The sequence below is a fragment of the Tachyglossus aculeatus genome, chromosome 16 (genome assembly GCF_015852505.1).
Source record: "Tachyglossus aculeatus isolate mTacAcu1 chromosome 16, mTacAcu1.pri, whole genome shotgun sequence".
In the NCBI taxonomy this organism is placed as follows: domain Eukaryota; kingdom Metazoa; phylum Chordata; class Mammalia; order Monotremata; family Tachyglossidae; genus Tachyglossus; species Tachyglossus aculeatus.
Genome location: NC_052081.1, coordinates 1225185 through 1242415, shown reverse-complemented (window position 1 = coordinate 1242415; position 17231 = coordinate 1225185). Strand labels below are relative to the sequence as shown.

Here is a 17231-nt window from a genome sequence, read left to right as displayed (position 1 = left end):
CTGGAGAAGTGAAGTGACTTGCCCAAGATCACGGAGCAGACAGGTGGCAGAGCCGGGGTTGGAATCCAGGTCCTCTGATTCCCGGGCCCACACTCTTTCCACTAGGCCATGCTGATTCTCTAGACTGCGAGCTCCTTGGAGGCAGGCGTTGTCACCCTTTATTGTTGTATTGTACTTTCCCAAGCACTTAGTACAGTGCTCTGCACACAGTAAGCGCTTAATAAATACTATTGAATGAATGAATGAATGATTCTCAGCCATGACGTGACAAATAGACTCAGACCTCTTCGAACACTCGCTGGGCGCTGAACTTCTGCAAACCCATCTCCTCCTGGAAGCCTTCCCAGATTCATTTCTCCTCCCCACAAGCTGAATTCCCGACAACCACTTCAGCACTCTGTATACTCACAAACTCACAGAGTGCTTGTATAGATAGCAGCTTATATATTTAAGCACTCGGTCATCTACATATCCACTTCTCTTCCTTCCTCCTCTCTGTAGTTCAGTCCCCCTGCTACATTATAAGCCCCTTGAGGGCTGGACTCATGACTAACTCTATTGTGCTCTCCCAAGTGCACACAGTAGACTATAAGCTCCCGTACCTAGAGGAGAAGTAGTATGGCTTAGAGGAAAGAGCACAGGCCTAGGAGTCAGAGGACCTGGGTTTGAATCCCAGCTCTGCCATGTGCCAGCTGTGTGACCTTGGGTAAGTCACTTCACTTCTCTGTGCCTCAGTTTCCTCATCTTTTATTGTCAGTTTCTCATTCCCAGACCTACTGACGAGTATGAGGTTCCAATAATGGAGGTGTTTAGTAAGTACTTACTCCATGTTAAGCGCTGTGGTATGCACGAGATGATGGCAGAGGACACCGTTCACTGTCCCGCATGGGGATCGCGGTCTAAGGGAGGGAGACCAGGGATTTGAACCCCATGTTACAGAGAAGACTGAAGCTTCAGCGTGGTTATGGGAGGCCCATCATCATTCACGTAGTCTGGCCCCACTTGCCCTGCGAACCCCAGGTCCCCCACAAGTCCCCACGGGAATTGTTTTCTCCAGCGGGACCTCCCTTGAGGACGAGACTGGACACTGCCCAGAGAGGGGCACTGGGGCCAGCCCTGCAGCCAGCAGGATCGCCCCATGTTTACAGCTGAGTGTGGGCCAGGAAGAGAAGAGGAAAAAGACACCGGGTTTGGACTAACCCAGCCATCCCAGATCAATTGATAGTATAATAATAATAATGCTAATGATGGCATTTGTTAAGCGCTTACTATGTGCGAAGCACTGTTCTAAGCACTGGGGGGATACAAGGTGATCAGGTTGTCCCACGTGGGGCTCACAGTCTCAATCCCCATTTTACAGATGAGGTAACTGAGGCTCAGAGAAGTTCAGTGACTTGTCCAAGGTCACACAGCAGACATATGGTGGAGCTGGGATTAGAACCCAATAGCATCTCGTGGCCTGGGTGAGAAAGCAGACGACCGGACACCAGGAGACAAGGGTTCTAGTCCAGGCTCCCCCGCTTCCTGCCGTGTGACCTTGAGTAAATCACTTGACCTCTTTAGGCTTCCGTTTGCCCACCTATAAAATGAGCAGAAAAACATCGGTTCTCCCCACTTGAACCGTGTGCTCCTCGGGGAGGGATTGGGACCGATCTGATTACCCTGTATCTACAACGGTGCTCGATACCTAGTAAGCGCCTAGTAAATCCCATCATCATTGTAAGTATCTCTAGCATGCCTACAGTGAGCAAAGCTCTGTACCAAGCGCTTCGGAGAGGACAACAGAGGAGGTAGAAGACAAGCTTCATGGCTCCCACAAACTCCCTTTTCCCAGGCCGGGACCGGCCGCCTCTGAGCCACGAGGAAGAGGCGGAACAGGGAGAAGCAGAAATCCTCCCTGTGCCAAAAAATTCCAGGACAAGCACGGGGCCCGATCTGGTAGAACAAAACACCCTGCTTGTCACTTCTCCCACCCAGACGGAAGACAGAAGGGTGGAAGATGCGGGGAATTTCTGGCTGTACATCAGAAAGCGTTTGCTGATGGAGAAGCTTGCTTACGCGGGACTTGGAGAAGCTCCGCCATGAGGTGGCAGAAACTCTGGGGCCCTCTCCGGCGGGGTCTGCAGAAATCACTTCACCTGCACAGGTGATAAGCCTTTCTCCACTCCAACAAAGCACAGTGCTTGCGAGGGAAAAGATGCAGTAATGGACTGGGGTGGCCAACCTATCTCTCACCTCCTCCCGGAAGGTTTCAAGTCTTGCTGGAAGGCTCAGTCTGACAGGAAGGGCTGGGGGCGTGTGCCCAGGGCACAGCTTGCCAGTGTGCCCAGTCCTTCAGAAATCAATCAATCAATCAATCAATCAATCGTATTTATTGAGCGCTTACTATGTGCAGAGCACTGTACTAAGCGCTTGGGAAGTACAAATTGGCATCACATAGAGACAGTCCCTACCCGATAGTGGGCTCACAGTCTAAAAGGGGGAGACAGAGAACAGAACCAAACATACCAACAAAATAAAATAAGTAGGATAGAAATGTACAAGTAAAATAAATAAATAAATAAATAAAGAGTCTCTGGGTCCAGTCAAAACAGCGCTCAACGAGCTGCTGACATCCACCTTGCTGCCGGCGTGAGGCCGCTGCCACCCTCCCTCTTCCCCCTTTCCCAAGGACACAGGTGTCAGAGCTGCCAATCCCAACTTCCAGAAACCTCCAGCCGTCCTCCCGGGAGAGGCACATCCTGATATCACATGCGTGGGATTGACAGAGACTTGGCCGGAACATCGGGGGGCCCCAGTCTGGGAAGGCAGAGAGGCTGGCAGGTCCCGGCGGGAGTAGGTCGGGGAGGGCTCCTGTGGTTCCTGACCCCTACCCCGACGTGAGGATCCTGGGGCATGATGGGTCCTGGCGGACAAGGATTCAGGCCACCCCCTTAAGGGAACTGTGGAGAGTGGGGACCAAACCTCAGGACCACCCACCCATCAGCCATGCCCGCGCTCACCTATCCAGCCTCCACCCCACAGATGCTTACTCTCAACAGTTACAGGACTCTCACTCAGACTCAGGGCCTTCAATAACGTACTCTCACGTGCTCACACCCACGGAGGACTTACCCAGTGGACTCACACTCACGTAATGGACTCACTCTTACGCAGTGGACTCCCGCACGGCCCCTTCCACTCACCCAGGGTGGACTCAAGTTGACTAGGCGGATTCCCATGCGTTCCACACTTCGGCCTGCACAGTCACACCAAGTCCTCCCACGTTCACACCGTGGACTCCCACCCACCCTCTCACCCAGAGTGGATCCCCCCGCGTGGCCTACCATGTGTCCTGTCCCTCGGCCTCGCACGCCCTTCTCCTCAGCCTCACGCCCCCTGCCCCTCCACCCCTCGGCCCTGCGAGCCCTGCCCCTCAACCTCTCATCCTTCTCTCCTCCTCATCCATCTCTCATCATGTTTCTCAGAGAGAAGCAGCGTGGCTCAGTGGAAAGAGCCTGGGCTTGGGAGTCAGGGGGCATGGGTTCAAAGCCCAGCTCCACCAATTGTCAGCTGTGTGACCTAGGGCAAGTCACTTAGCTTATCTGTGCCTCACTTACCTCATCTGTAAAACGGGGATGAAGACTGTGAGCCCCACATGGGACAACCTGATCACCTTGTATCCTCCCCAATGCTTGGAACAGTGCTTGGCACATAGTAAGCGCTTAACAATGCCATCCTTGTGCTCTTGGCCCCTGAACCCTTGGCCTCACACCCTCTGCCCCTTGTCCCCTCTGCCCTGATCAACTTGTATCCTCCCCGGTGCTTGGAAAAGTGCTTGGCACATAGTAAGCACTTGACAAATGCCATCCTTGTGCTCTTGGCCCCTGAACCCGTGGCCTCATGCCCTCTGCCCCTCGTCCCCTCTGCCCTGATCACCTTGTATCCTCCCCGGTGCTTGGAACATTGCTTGGCACATAGTAAGCGCTTAACAAATGCCATCCTTGTGCTCTTGGCCCCTAACCTGTAGCCTCACGCCCTCTGCCCCTCGTCCCCTCTGCCCTGATCACCTTGTATCCTCCCCGGTGCTTGGAACAGTGCTTGGCACATAGTAAGGGCTTAACAAATGCCATCCTTGTGCTCTTGGCCCCCGAACCCTTGGCCTCACGCCCTCTGCCCCTCGTCCCCTCTGCCCTGATCACCTTGTATCCTCCCCGGTGCTTGGAACAGTGCTTGGCACATAGTAAGCGCTTAACAAATGCCATCCTTGTGCTCCTGGCCCCCGAACCCGTGGCCTCACGCCCTCTACCCCTCGTCCCCTCTGCCCTGATCACCTTGTATCCTCCCCGGTGCTTGGAACAGTGCTTGGCACATAGTAAGCGCTTAACAAATGCCATCCTGGTGCTCTTGGCCCCTCAAGCCTTGGCCTCACGCCCTCTGCCCCTCGTCCCCTCTGCCCTGATCACCTCGTACCCTCCCCGGTGCTTGGAACAGTGCTTGGCACATAGTAAGCGCTTAGCAAATGCCCTCCTGAACCCGTGGCCTCAGGCCGCCCGCCCCTCGTCCCCTCCGCCCCTCAAGCCCCGGGCCTTCGCTCGTCGTGGCTCGCCCTGCTCCGTCCCCGGTGCCCGGCGGGCGGGCTGACCTTGGCCTCGAAGCAGATGCCGTGCTGGAAGGCGTCCTCGTTGTGCAGCGGGATCCGGAGGTCGTGCCCGTCGTCCACCAGGTTGTACTTGGTCTGGCTGGGCATGGCGGCCGGGGGACCACACCGGGGGCCACCGGGGGGCCGCCTGTCACCGAGCCGAGCCGGGCCGCTGGCTCGGCCCCGGAGAGTGTCTGGCGCTCCTCCTCGGGGGAGGGGCCGGGCGGACCCGCCCCCTTCGGCTCGGTCCCTCCCACCGGACCCCCCACCCCTCCTCTGTCCGGCCGTCGGGGCCCGGGACGGGGGCCGGTGTCCCCAGCGCCCGTTTCCCGGCCCCCGTCCTCCCCCGGGCCTGGAATGCCCCCAATCCCTCTGCCCAGCCGCCGACCTAGCTCTCTTCCTCCCTTCAATCAATCAATCAATCAATCGTGTTTATTGAGCGCTTACTGTGTGCGGAGCACTGGACTAAGCGCTTGGGAAGTACAAGTTGGCAACCTAGAGAGACAGTCCCTACCCAGCAGTGGGCTCACAGTCGACTGAGAGCTCACCTCCTCCAGGAGGCCTTCCCACACTCAGCCCCTTCATCATCATCAACCGTATTTATTGAGCACTTGCTGTGTGCAGAGCACTGTACTAAGCGCTTGGGAAGTCCAAGTTGGCAACATCTAGAGACAGTCCCTACCCAAAAGTGGGCTCACAGTCTAAAAGGGGGACACAGAGAACAAAACCAAACATACTAACACAATAAAATAAATAGAATTGATATGTACAAGTAAAATAAATAAATAAATAGAGTAATAAATCTGTACAACCATATATACATATATACAGGTGCAGTGGGGAAGGGAAGGAGGTAAGATGGGGGGATGGAGAGGGGGACGAGGGGGAGAGGAAGGAAGGGGCCCAGTGTGGGAAGGCCTCCTGGAGGAGGTGAGCTCTCAGTAGGGCCTTGAAGGGAGGAAGAGAGCGAGCTTGGCGGATGGGCAGAGGGATTGGGGGCATTCCAGGCCCGGGGGAGGACGTGGGCCGGGGGTCGATGGCGGGACAGGCGAGAACGAGGCCTAACGGTGAGGAGATTAGCGGTGGCAGAGGAGCGGAGGACGCGGGCTGGGCTGGAGAAGGACAGAAGGGAGGGGAGGGAGGAGGGGGCGAGGGGATGGATGGACAGCCTGGAAGCCCAGGGTGAGGAGATTCTGCCTGTTGCGCAGATTGATTGGTAACCACTGGAGATTTTTGAGCCCCTTCCTTCCTCTCCCCCTCGTCCCCCTTTCCATCCCCCCCATCTTACCTCCTTCCCTTCCCCACAGCACCGTATATATGTTTGTACATATTTCTTACTCTATTTATTTATTTATTTTACTTGTACGTATCTATTCTATTTATTTTTATTTTGTTAGTATGTTTGGTTTTGTTCTCTGTCTCCCCCTTCTAGACTGTGAGCCCACTGTTGGGTAGGGACTGTCTCTATATGTTGTCAACTTGGACTTCCCAAGCGCTTAGTCCAGTGCTCTGCACACAGTAAGCGCTCAATAAATACGATTGATTGATTGATTCCCGCCTTTCGGGATCCCCTTCACGGCCCCCAACGGCTCGCGCCCCCCTCTCCTTCCCTCCACAGCCAATCATCCTGGGGGTCGGGCTCCCCCCACCTTCACCTCTCCTGCTCGGCAGGAATCCCTGCGATAATAATCATCATCGTCATGATGATGACGATGATGATGGCATTTATTAAGCGCTTACTACGTGCAAAGCACTGTTCTAAGCGCTGGGGAGGTTACAAGGTGATCAGGTTGTCCCACGGGGGGCTCACAGTCTTCGTCCCCATTCTACAGATGAGGCGCAGAGAAGTGAAGTGACTTGCCCAAAGTCACACAGCTGACAATTGGCGGAGCCGGGATTTGAACCCATGACCTCTGACTCCAAAGCCCGGGCTCTTTCTGCTGAGCCACGCTGCTTCCCTATCATCATCATAATGGAATTTGTTAAGCACTTACTATGTGCAAAGCAGTCATTCATTCATTCAGTCGTATTTATTGAGTGCTTACTGTGTGCAGAGACTGTACTAAGCGCTCGGGAAGTACAAGTTAGCAACATATAGAGACGGTCCCTACCCAACAGTGGGCTCACAGTCTAGAAGGGGGAGACAGACAACAAAACAAAACATATAAATCAAATAAAATAAATAGAATAAATATGTACAAGTAAAATCAATAGAGTAATAAATCCGTACAAACAAATATACATATACACGGGTGCTGTGGGGAGGGGAAGGAGGTAAGGTGGGGGGAATGGGGAGGGGGAGTAGGGGGAGAGGCACTGTTCTAATCACTGCATCATGGCATTTGAAGCAGTGTGGCTCAGTGGAAAGAGCATGGGCTTAGGGAGTCAGAGGTCCTGGGTTCAAATCCTGGCTCTGCCACTCATCAGCTGTGTGACCTTGCGCCAGTCACTTAACTTCTCTGGGCCTCAGTTCCCTTATCTGGAAAATGGGGACTATAACTGTGAGCCCCACGTGGGTCACCCTTGATCACCTTGTATCCCCCACCAGTGCTTAGAACAGTGCTTGGCATATTGTAAGCACTTAACAAATACCACTATTATTATTTGTTAGAGAAGCAGTGTGGCTCAATGGCAAGAGCCCGGGCTTGGGAGTTGGAGGACATGGGTTCTAATCCCGGCTCTGCCACTTAATTATAATAATAATAATAATAATAATGGTATTTGTTAAGCACTTACTATGTGCAAAGCACTGTTCTGAGTGCTGGGGGGATACAAGGTGATCAGGTTGTCCCACGGGGGGCTTACAGTCTTAATCCCCATTTTACAGATGAGGTAACTGAGACCCAGAGAAGTGAAGTGACTTTCCCAAAGTCACCCAGCTGACAATTGGCGGAACCGGGATTTGAACCCATGACCTCTGACTCCAAAGCCTGGGCTCTTTCCATTGAGCCACTTATCAGCTGCATGACTTTGGTCAAATCACTTCACTTCTCTGGGCCTCAGTTCCCTCATCTGTAAAATGGGGACTAAGACTCTGAGCCCCAAGGGGGACAACCTTGATTACCTTGTACCCCCCTAGTGCTTAGAACAGTGCTTGGCACCTAGTAAGCGCTTAACAAATACCAAAATTATTATTATTATATTAAGTGCTTACTATTTGCCAAGCACTGTTCTAAGCGCTGGGGTACATACAAGGTCAACAGGTTGTCCCACATGGGGCTCACAGTCTTAATCCCCATTTTACGGATGAGGTCGCGGAGGCCCAGAGAAGTGAAGTGACTTGTCCAAAGTCACACGGCTGATAAGTGGCGGAGCTGGGATTAGAACCCATGCCCTCTGACTCCCAAGCCCGGGCTCTTTCCACTAAGCCAAACTGCTTCTCTTGCGATAAGCCCCCCGACCCTGGCCAGCCTTCGGGAGCTGCGGGGTGGGAGAATGGGTGCCCCCGTGCCCTGGTCCTCGCCCTCCAGCCCCCTGCCAACCGAGCTACTACAGCAATAATTCATTCAGTCAGTTAATTGTATTTATTAAGCGCTTACTGTGTGCGGAGCACTGTAACAAGCCCTTGGGAAAGTTCAATACAACAAAAAACAGGGACTGTCCCTGCCCGCAACAAGCTCACAGTCTGGGGCGGGGTGGAGGGAAGACAGACATCAGTATGAATGGGCACCCCCGTACCCTGGTCCTCTCCCCCCCAGCACCCTGCCAACCGAGTTATTGCAGCAATAATTCACTCATTCATTCATATCTATGAAGCGCTTACTGTGTGTGGAGCACTGTACTAAATGCTTCGTAAAGTACAACAATAAACGGTGACCATCCCCGGCCCACAACGAGCTCGCAGTCTAGAGGGGAGGAGACAGACATCAATAGAAACAGATATCTATAGATGATAAATCAAATTACAGCCATATACATAAGTGCTGTGGGGCTGGGGGGCGGGGGAAGAGTAGAGGGAACAAGTCAGGGTGATGCATGACAGTGGAGTTGGTTATCAAGCATCCACTGGGGGTGAGGCACTGTACTGAGCGCTTGGAAAGTTTAAAGCAAAGGAGTGGCACGTTGCTGCACGACCTTTCCACAGCTCTTAACCTGCTTCCTGTACCGGCCTGGGAGCGGTCCATGACCGATCCTGAGCTAGGTTACATGCCGAAGGGACTTTCCTTCCTCTCCCGTTTCCACCGTTCAGGGAAATGTTTCGCTGTTGTTCAGGATGAACCATTGCCCTTTCCAGCCAGGGCTTCCTCCTTTTCCAGTTGCTCAGATCCTGGCACAAATGTCCCACCCCTGGGTTGTTTCCTTAAATAACAGCGTGCTGAAGACTCAGAGAAGTTAATCATACACATTATGCTGGAGAGGCTGTATTACGTTCCTATATATTAACAAAAGCCCCCAGTCCTGTCTCTCGGAGAAAGGCACCACTGAGATCTTTTTATAAAAACAAACAGAGACATTCACTTTGGCTGGTTCAACCTCTCCACAGTCCCGCGTCTCTGAGATCTGAGAATATCCCCCTCTCAGATAATGCCACAAGTTCACTGAAATGGGAAACTTTAACTCTTTTCATTCCATTTCCTGATTCGCTTAATTAAATAAACGTAGGTTTGTACGCAGCCCGCAAATTGGCTTTCTCCCTACTCCCAAGTGGCAAGATTATATTTTACCATAATTTGGTGTCTATAAGGTTCCCGGTGACGGGTGTGGTAAATGTGAAAAACAATCCACCTAGATGATAAGCTTCTTTAGGGTCGGAATAGTGCCTAGCAACTCTATTTCACTCTCTCAAGTGTTTAGTACAGTGCTCTGAACACATTAAGAGCTCAATAAATACCACCGGTTGAGGGTGAATTAAGGCCGTAGAGTCAGTGACATCTTTGGTTTCAGTTTAATGATTCACAACTTGAAAGTGCGCAATGTGTGTGTGGGATGTGTGCCATGGGAACACGGGGCTGGGAGTCAAGAGAGCCCTACCCCGGCCTGCTGTGTGACCTTGGACAAGTCACTCGACCTCTGTGGGCCTCAATTTCCTCCTCTGTAAAATTGGAATAATAATGCCTGCTCTCCTTCCCTCTATAACTGTGAGTACTGTGTGGCACAGGGCCTCTGTCCAGCCTGAATATCTTGGGAGAAGAGGAAATGAGGGCTTAGTCAGGGAAGGCCTCTAAGAGGAGATGTGCTTTTAATAAGGTTTCGAAGGTGGGGAGAGTGATCGCTGTCGGATCTGAAGAGGGAGAGCGTTCCAAGTCAGAGGCGGCACGTGGGCGAAAAGTCGGAGGTGAGATAGTTGAGATCGAGGTACGGTGAGTAAGTTGGAATTAGAGGAGTGAAGTGCGCGGGCTGGGCTGTAGTTGGAAAGCAACAAGTTAAGGTAGGAGGGGGCAGGAGGACTGAGGTTTTTAAAACCGATGGTAAAGCAGTCAGTCAGGCAGTCGATTGTATTAATTGAGTGCAGAGCACTGTATTAAGCACTTGGGAAAGTACACTATAACAATATAACAGACACATTCCCTGCACACAATGATCTTACAGTCCAGAGGGGGAGACAAACATTAATATAAATAAATCACAGGTATGGACGTAAGTGCTGTGGGGCTGGGAGGAGGGATTCATGCATTCATTCATTCAATCGTATTTATTGAGAGCTTACTGTGTGCAGAGCACTGTACTAAGCGCTTGGAAAGTACAATTCGGCAACAGATAGAGACTGTCCCTACCCAGCAACGGACTCACAGTCTAGAATATGTTGCCAACTTGTACTTCCCAAGTGCTTAGTACAGTGCTCTGCACACAGTAAGCGCTCAATAAATACAATTGAATGGATGAATGAAAAATGAAAGGGAGGTGATGGTAAGGAGTTTTGGGAAAAGCTCCTTCTAGACCTCCGCCTTCTAGACTGTGAGCCCGCTGTTGGGTAGGGACCGTCTCTATATGTTGCTGACTTGGACTTCCCAAGCGTTTAGTACAGTGCTCTGCACACAGTAAGGGCTCAATAAATACAATTTGAATGGATGAATGAAAAATGAAAGGGAGGTGATGGTAAGGAGTTTTGGGAAAAGCTCCTAGACCTCCCCCTTCTAGACTGTGAGCCCGCTGGTGGGTAGGGACCGTCTCTATATGTTGCTGACTTGGACTTCCCAAGCATTTAGTACAGTGCTCTGCACACCGTAAGGGCTCAATAGATACGATTGAATGAATGAAGGAAAAGAAAAACACTCGCTCCCTGCACCCCCAAGGGGCTTAAAATCTAATGGAGTTAGACTGTAAAGGCAGAATATTTTTCCACCTTCTCAGCGGTGGCCCTGGCCTCTTCTGTGGGTGTCTCTGGCAGTGGCCTAACCCTTGATCTGCCTAGTTACTCCTTGCCCTTCCTATCCATCCCACCGCCAGTCCCTGCCCCGCTGCCTCCTCTGATCGACCGGTTCCTCAGCTCCTGAACCTCTGCCCTCAGAATTCCTCTTTCTTCCCCTGTTAGCGTCAGCCTTTGTCCTGAGGGCTCCCTCCCCTCTCCCATTCCTTTGGCTGTTTGGTGGGGCCCCTTCGCCTCTCCCTGCCCCTCGTGCCCTCGGCCTGTCACAAACCATCACCGTCATCGTCAGCATCAGCCAAGTTAATGAGCGTCTGCTTTGGGTGGAGAGAGCTGGACTGGCTGCTCGGAACAAACTGGGAGTGATAATTAATTAGACTCAGCCCCCGCACCCCTCTGCCCCCCACTCCCGGCCTCCCGCCCTCCGAGAGCTTGTGCAGCCCAAGGCAAAGACAGACCCTGAAAAACACCAGCCTCAACTTCAACAGTTCCATCTGTGACAGCTGAACACAATAATAATAATATATGGTATTTGTTAAATGCTTACTATGTGCCAGGCACTGTACACTTAGAACAGTGCTTGGCACCTAGTAAGCACTTAACAAATATCATTATTATTATTATTACTACTTTGCACTGGAGTGGATAGGTAATAATAATAACTAATAATAATTGTGGTATTTGTTAAGTGCTTACTGTGTGCCAGGCACTGTACTAGAGAAGCAGCATGGCTCGGTGGAAAGAGCGCGGGCTTTGGAGTCAGTAGTCATGGGTTCAAATCCCGGCTCCGCCAATTGTCAGCTGTGTGACTTTGGGCAAGTCTGTTAACTTCTCTGCGCCTCAATTACCTCATCTGTAAAATGGGGATTGACTGTTAGCCCCCTGTGGGACAACCTCATCACCTTGTAAACTCCCCAGCACTTAGAACAGTGCTTTGCACATAGTAAGCGCTTAATAAATGCCATCATTATTATTATTGTTATTATTATTACTAAGAGTTTAGGCGGATACAAGCAAATCAGGTTGGACACAGTCCCTGTCCCACATGGGGATCATAGTCTCAGTCCCCATTCTATAGATGAGACAGCCGAGACCCGGAGAAGTGAAGTGACTTGCCCAAGGTCATACAGCAGAGACGGGATTAGAACCCATGACCTTCTGACTCCCAAGCCCATTCTCTATCCACTCGCCATGCTGCTTCTCCACCAGTCTTAATCCTCATTTTATGGATGAGGAAACTGAGGCCCTGAGAAGTGAAGTGACTTACACAAGGTCATACAACAGACAAGTGGAGGAACTGGGATTAGAACCCAGGTCCTTCTGATTCCCAGGCCTGTGCTCTAACCACTAGACCACGCTGCTGGACATGGGGGGCCAGGGCTGCCCCAAGACTCCACGGGGACCCAGAGACCCCTGCCCCCCTCCCTGGCTCACACTCCTCTCACCAGGTTGGGAATCACAAAGAGTGGACAGTCCCTCCACCCTCAGCTCCAGCTTGGACAGGCCTTGGCCACCAAAGATGGGGTGTGGCCCCCTCAGGGGAGGGCATTGAGGCATTCAGTACAGCAGTCAATCAATCGACCAATCAATCAGGACAGCCCAACCGTGGCAGGGTGTCCCCTCTTGGGATCCTTTGTCTCTCTGCTTTTTCTCCCCCTTTCCAGCTGTTCTGCTCATTTCCTCTTTTCCTTTCTAACTCTCCCACACTTTGCTTCTCTCTCTCATTCACATTCTTCCTTTCTCCCTTTTTCTGTCTGTGAATCTCTCTCTGTATTTCCCCTTATTTTATGTCCCCTTGGTGTCCACTGTGGGGAGGAACCGAGAGAGAAAGAGAGAGAGAGACAGAGACAGAGACAGACAGAGACAGAGAAACAGAAATTGAGAGAGAAGGGAAAAAACAGAAACAGAAAGAGACTAGGGGCTAAAACAGAGACAGTCAGAAAGAGACTCAGAGAGAATGTGGAACAAAAGCCCACAGACAGAGAATGGTAGACACTTGGGGAGAGAGAGAGAGAGAGACCAATAGATATTCAGAGGGAGAAGGGTAAAAACAGAGACAGTCAGAAAGAGACTCAGAAAAACTGTGGGACAAAAACCCACAGAGAGAGATGGTAGAGACTGGGGGAGAGAGCAAAGCGAACAGAAATTCAGAGAGAAAGGGAAAAAACAGGGACAGTCAGAAAGAATGTGGGACAAAAACCCATAGAGAGAGTAGAGACTTGGGGTGGGGGAGAGAGAGAGACAGAGACAGAGACAAACAGACAGACAGGGAGAGGCTAGAGACAGACTAACAAGCAGACACTCTCGGAAAGAGTGAGAGGGGCAGGGGGGGGAGTAGAGACAGGAGGCAAGGAGGGGCGAGAGACCCACTTTCAACAAGCCCACACCCACTCATTTTTCCGAGGATGTGGGGCTGGGGGGTCGGGGGAGCTAGGATCTGGCGCTAAGGAAAAGTGGTGGTGTAGCACTCCCCTGGGGGAAGAAAACTCAACAAGCTTTTTAAAATTACATCTGCGGGGCCTAAGGGGCTAACCCCGATTTAAAAAATAATGATTTGGGGAGGTAAAAATCGGGTTCATTCCACCCACCCCCCTACCAAAGATCCAACCCCCTCACGTTGAATCCATCCCAGGCCTTCGGGGCCTAGTTTGGGGGCTGTCTTATCGTCCCCAAAGCACCTCCACATAAAACTCCAAACCTTGGAGATGCTCTACAGAGGAAAGCGGGTGTGCCAAAGGAGGCCAGTTGGTGTTCTCTCTTTGGACTTTGGGTTTGGGATGAAAAGTCTCAGGCAGCCAGCTCAGATGTGATTAGCTGAGTGGGTTCCTCCCGTCAGCCAACCCCCAACCCCAGTGACTACACACACACACACACACCACAACACACACATACACACACACACACACACACACACACGCAGGCGTTTGTTATCTTTCCAACTCTGCAGGAAAGGGGAGGCCCTGGCTGTTAATAAAAGCAAACCCTGGTGTTTTCTGAGCATTTCAGGAGGGAGGTCTGGTAAAATGACCCTGCTTTATCCAAATCCAGCTTTAGCCTGTTTCCCATCACTGCCAACTGCCTCTTGGCCTTAAAAGGGCTGGTAATCTCCTGAGTAAAGACCTCTGGCTTCCCCGCTGGCCTCTTCTCACACCTCTTGGCTGTGACTTTCTAAAATCCATGCTGGAATGGGGGGGCGTGAGGGGACAGCCAGACCTAAGGGAAAAGGCAGAAGACAAGCCATCAGGAGGCCCCGGGTTCTCTGCCACTATCCTCCTGGGTGACTTTGGGCAAGTCAATTACCTTCTATAAAATACGGATTAAAAGTGTGAGCCCCACGTGGGACAACCTGATTACCCTGTATCTACCCCAGTGTTTAGAACAGTGCTTGGCACATAGTAAGCATTTAACAAATACCATTATTATTATTATTATTATTATTATTATTCTCTGTGCCTCAGTTTCCTCATCTGTACAACTGGGAGAAGAGAACTCATCTCCCTAACCTTTAGAGCATGAGCCCTGCCTGGGCCAGGGACTCTGTCTTTTCTTATTATCTTGTTCCTACCCCAATGCTTATCACAGTCCTTAATAATAATAATAATAATAATAGTATTTATTAAGCACTTACTATGTGCAAAGCACTGTTCTAAGTGCTGGGGGGATACAAGGTAATCAAGTTGTCCCACAGGGGACTCACAGTCTTAATCCCCATTTTACAGATGAGGGAACTGAGGCCCAGAGAAATTAAGTGACTTGCCCAAAGTCACACAGCTAACAATTGGTGGAGCCGGGATTTGAACCCATGACCTCTGACTCCAGAGCCCATGCTCTTTCCACTGAGCCACGCCGCTTCTCTTGATAGGGAATAACTTCCTTGCTAGGGAGTAACACTTAATCCCTATCATAATTATTGGAGTAGCTGGAATACCTCTCTGCCCAGCAGGACAGAGAAAGCATTCCTCAAATCGATCAATCCATCAGTCAATCATATTTATTTCCTCATACTGAGACTTCCCTTCTGCATCACTCTTGCACTTGGAGTTTCACCCTTTATTCACCCCGCCCGCAGCCTCACAACATTTATGTACATATCGATAATTCATTTATTTATATTAATGTCTGCCTTTTCCTCTGGACTGTAAACGCCTTATGGGCAGGGAGCGTGTCTACCAAATCTGTTGTACTGTACTCTCCAAAGTGCTTAGTGCAATGGTCTGCACACAGTAAGTGCTCAATAAACATGATTGATTGCCTGGAAGCAGCTCCAGGGCTGGAAACAGCAAGTCGACAATGCAGGGAGGGGCGGTTTTTAAGATTGGGAGCCAGGAAACAATTATCAGTCATGCATGGGCTCCCTCAGAGCTGAGGGCCCGGTAGGGCCTGGCATCCTTCCTACACTTGCCCTCTTCCGATCCGGGAGACCTGGAATGGGACAGAGGGCACAGGGCCTCCCTCGGCAGAGCGGGGAAGAAGTAGGAAAGACTTCATTCTCTGAAGAGAAAAATGGGAAGTGGATAAGCAGGGTGACTTGGTAAAAAGATCCCAGCTATGCCACCTGCTTGCTATGGGATCTTGGGCAAGTCACTTCTCTCTTCTGTGCCTCAGTTATCTCATCCGTAAAAAGGGGATTAAATCCCACTCTCTCCTACTTCGACTGTAAGCCCCATGTGGGACAGAAACTGTGTCCAACCTAACTCATATCTACTCCAGTGCTTAGGACTGTGTTCGGTGCATAGAGCTTAACATTTTTTAAAAAAAGTAGTAGCATTGGTGGTAATTACTGAGCATCCCCTGGGTCCATTGCACTGTAGAGAAGCAGCGTGGCTCAGTGGAAACAGCATGGACTTTGGAGTCAGAGGTCATGTGTTCAAATCCCAGCTCCACAAATTGCCAGCTGTGTGACTTTGGGCAAGTCACTTAACTTCTCTGTGCTTCAGTTACCTCACTGTAAAATGGGGATTAAGGTTGTGAGCCCCATGTGGGACAACCTGATCGCCTTGTATCCCCGCAGCGCTTAGAACAGTGCTTTGCACATAGTCAGCATTTAACAAATACCATCATTATTATTATTATTATTACTGAGCGCTGAGAGATACAACAGAAGTACGAGATGCGTTTTCTGCCCACTCCATCCCAGCTCAGACATACTGGGGAAAATTCCCTGTGCATGCCTCACTCTCTCTTTTTTTATGGTATTTGTTAAGCACTCATTATGTGCCAGACACTGCACTGAGCCCTGAGCCCTCTGTGGGACAACCTGATCCCCTTGTAACCTCCCCAATGCTTAGAACAGTGCTTGGCACAAAGTAAGCGCTTAACAAATACCAACATTATTATGATTATTATTATTACAACCTACTTAGGTTAGACACAGTCCCTGTCCCTCGTGGGGCTCCCACTCTTCATCCCCATTTTCCAGATGAGGTAACTGAGGCCCAGAGAAGTGAAGTGACTTGCCCAAGGTCACGCAGCAGACAAGTGGCAGAGCCGGGATTAGAACCCAGGTCTTCTGTCTCCCTGGCCCGTGCTCTATCCACTAGACCAGGCTGCTTCTTGTAAGACGGGAGAAGAGGAGAAGGCTGGTTTTTAGACTGTGAGCCCACTGTTGGGTAGGGACTGTCTCTATATGTTGCCAACTTGTACTTCCCAAGCGCTTAGTACAGTGCTCTGCACACAGTAAGCGCTCAATAAATACGATTGATGATGATGATGGTCTTCACATCCACGACTTGATGTAACTCAATAATTGCACGTGTCCTAGTGGCGCAGCCTCCTATGCGAAATTCCTTCCTTAGACTGCTGGGATTCTATGGGAAGGGGTGGGGTGGGGGTAGGGGAAGGAGAAGGTTGTACTTCCCAAGCGCTTAGTACAGTGCTGTGCACACAGTAAGCGCTCAATAAATACGATTGAATGAATGTATGAATGAGAGGAAGAGGGGGAAAAAGAGAGAAAAGGAGAGAGTTGGTTTGGGGGGCAAGCAGATCCCCGGGACTGGAGAGCCCCCTGGCGGACTTGCAGCCGAGCAGGGTTAATAATAATATAATTATGGTATTTGTTAGGCGCTCACTATGTGCCCAGCACTGTTCCAAGCGCTGGGGTCATTACAAGGTAATCATGCTGTCCCACGTGAGGCTCACAGTCATCACCCCCATTTTACCGATGAGGGAACTGAGGCCCAGAGAAGTGAAGTGGCTTGCCCAAGATCACACAGCAGACAAGTGGCGGAGCCGGGATTAGAACCCACGACCTCTGACTCCCAAGCCCGGGCCACGAGTTGGTCGACTCGTGGGGTGAGCACCGGCTTT

General features: G+C 51.1%; 1 protein-coding gene across 1 annotated transcript in view; it reads right to left on the bottom strand.

The window, feature by feature from the left end:
* LOC119938442 (nitric oxide synthase 1 adaptor protein) overlaps positions 1-4786 on the bottom strand; it is a 47116-nt gene extending 42330 nt beyond the window's left edge. Inside the window, 1 exon segment of the mRNA XM_038758270.1 lies at positions 4625-4786. Coding sequence (XP_038614198.1) covers positions 4625-4729 — 105 coding nt within the window. The 5' untranslated portion in view covers positions 4730-4786.
* Positions 4787-17231: the final 12445 nt, after the last annotated feature.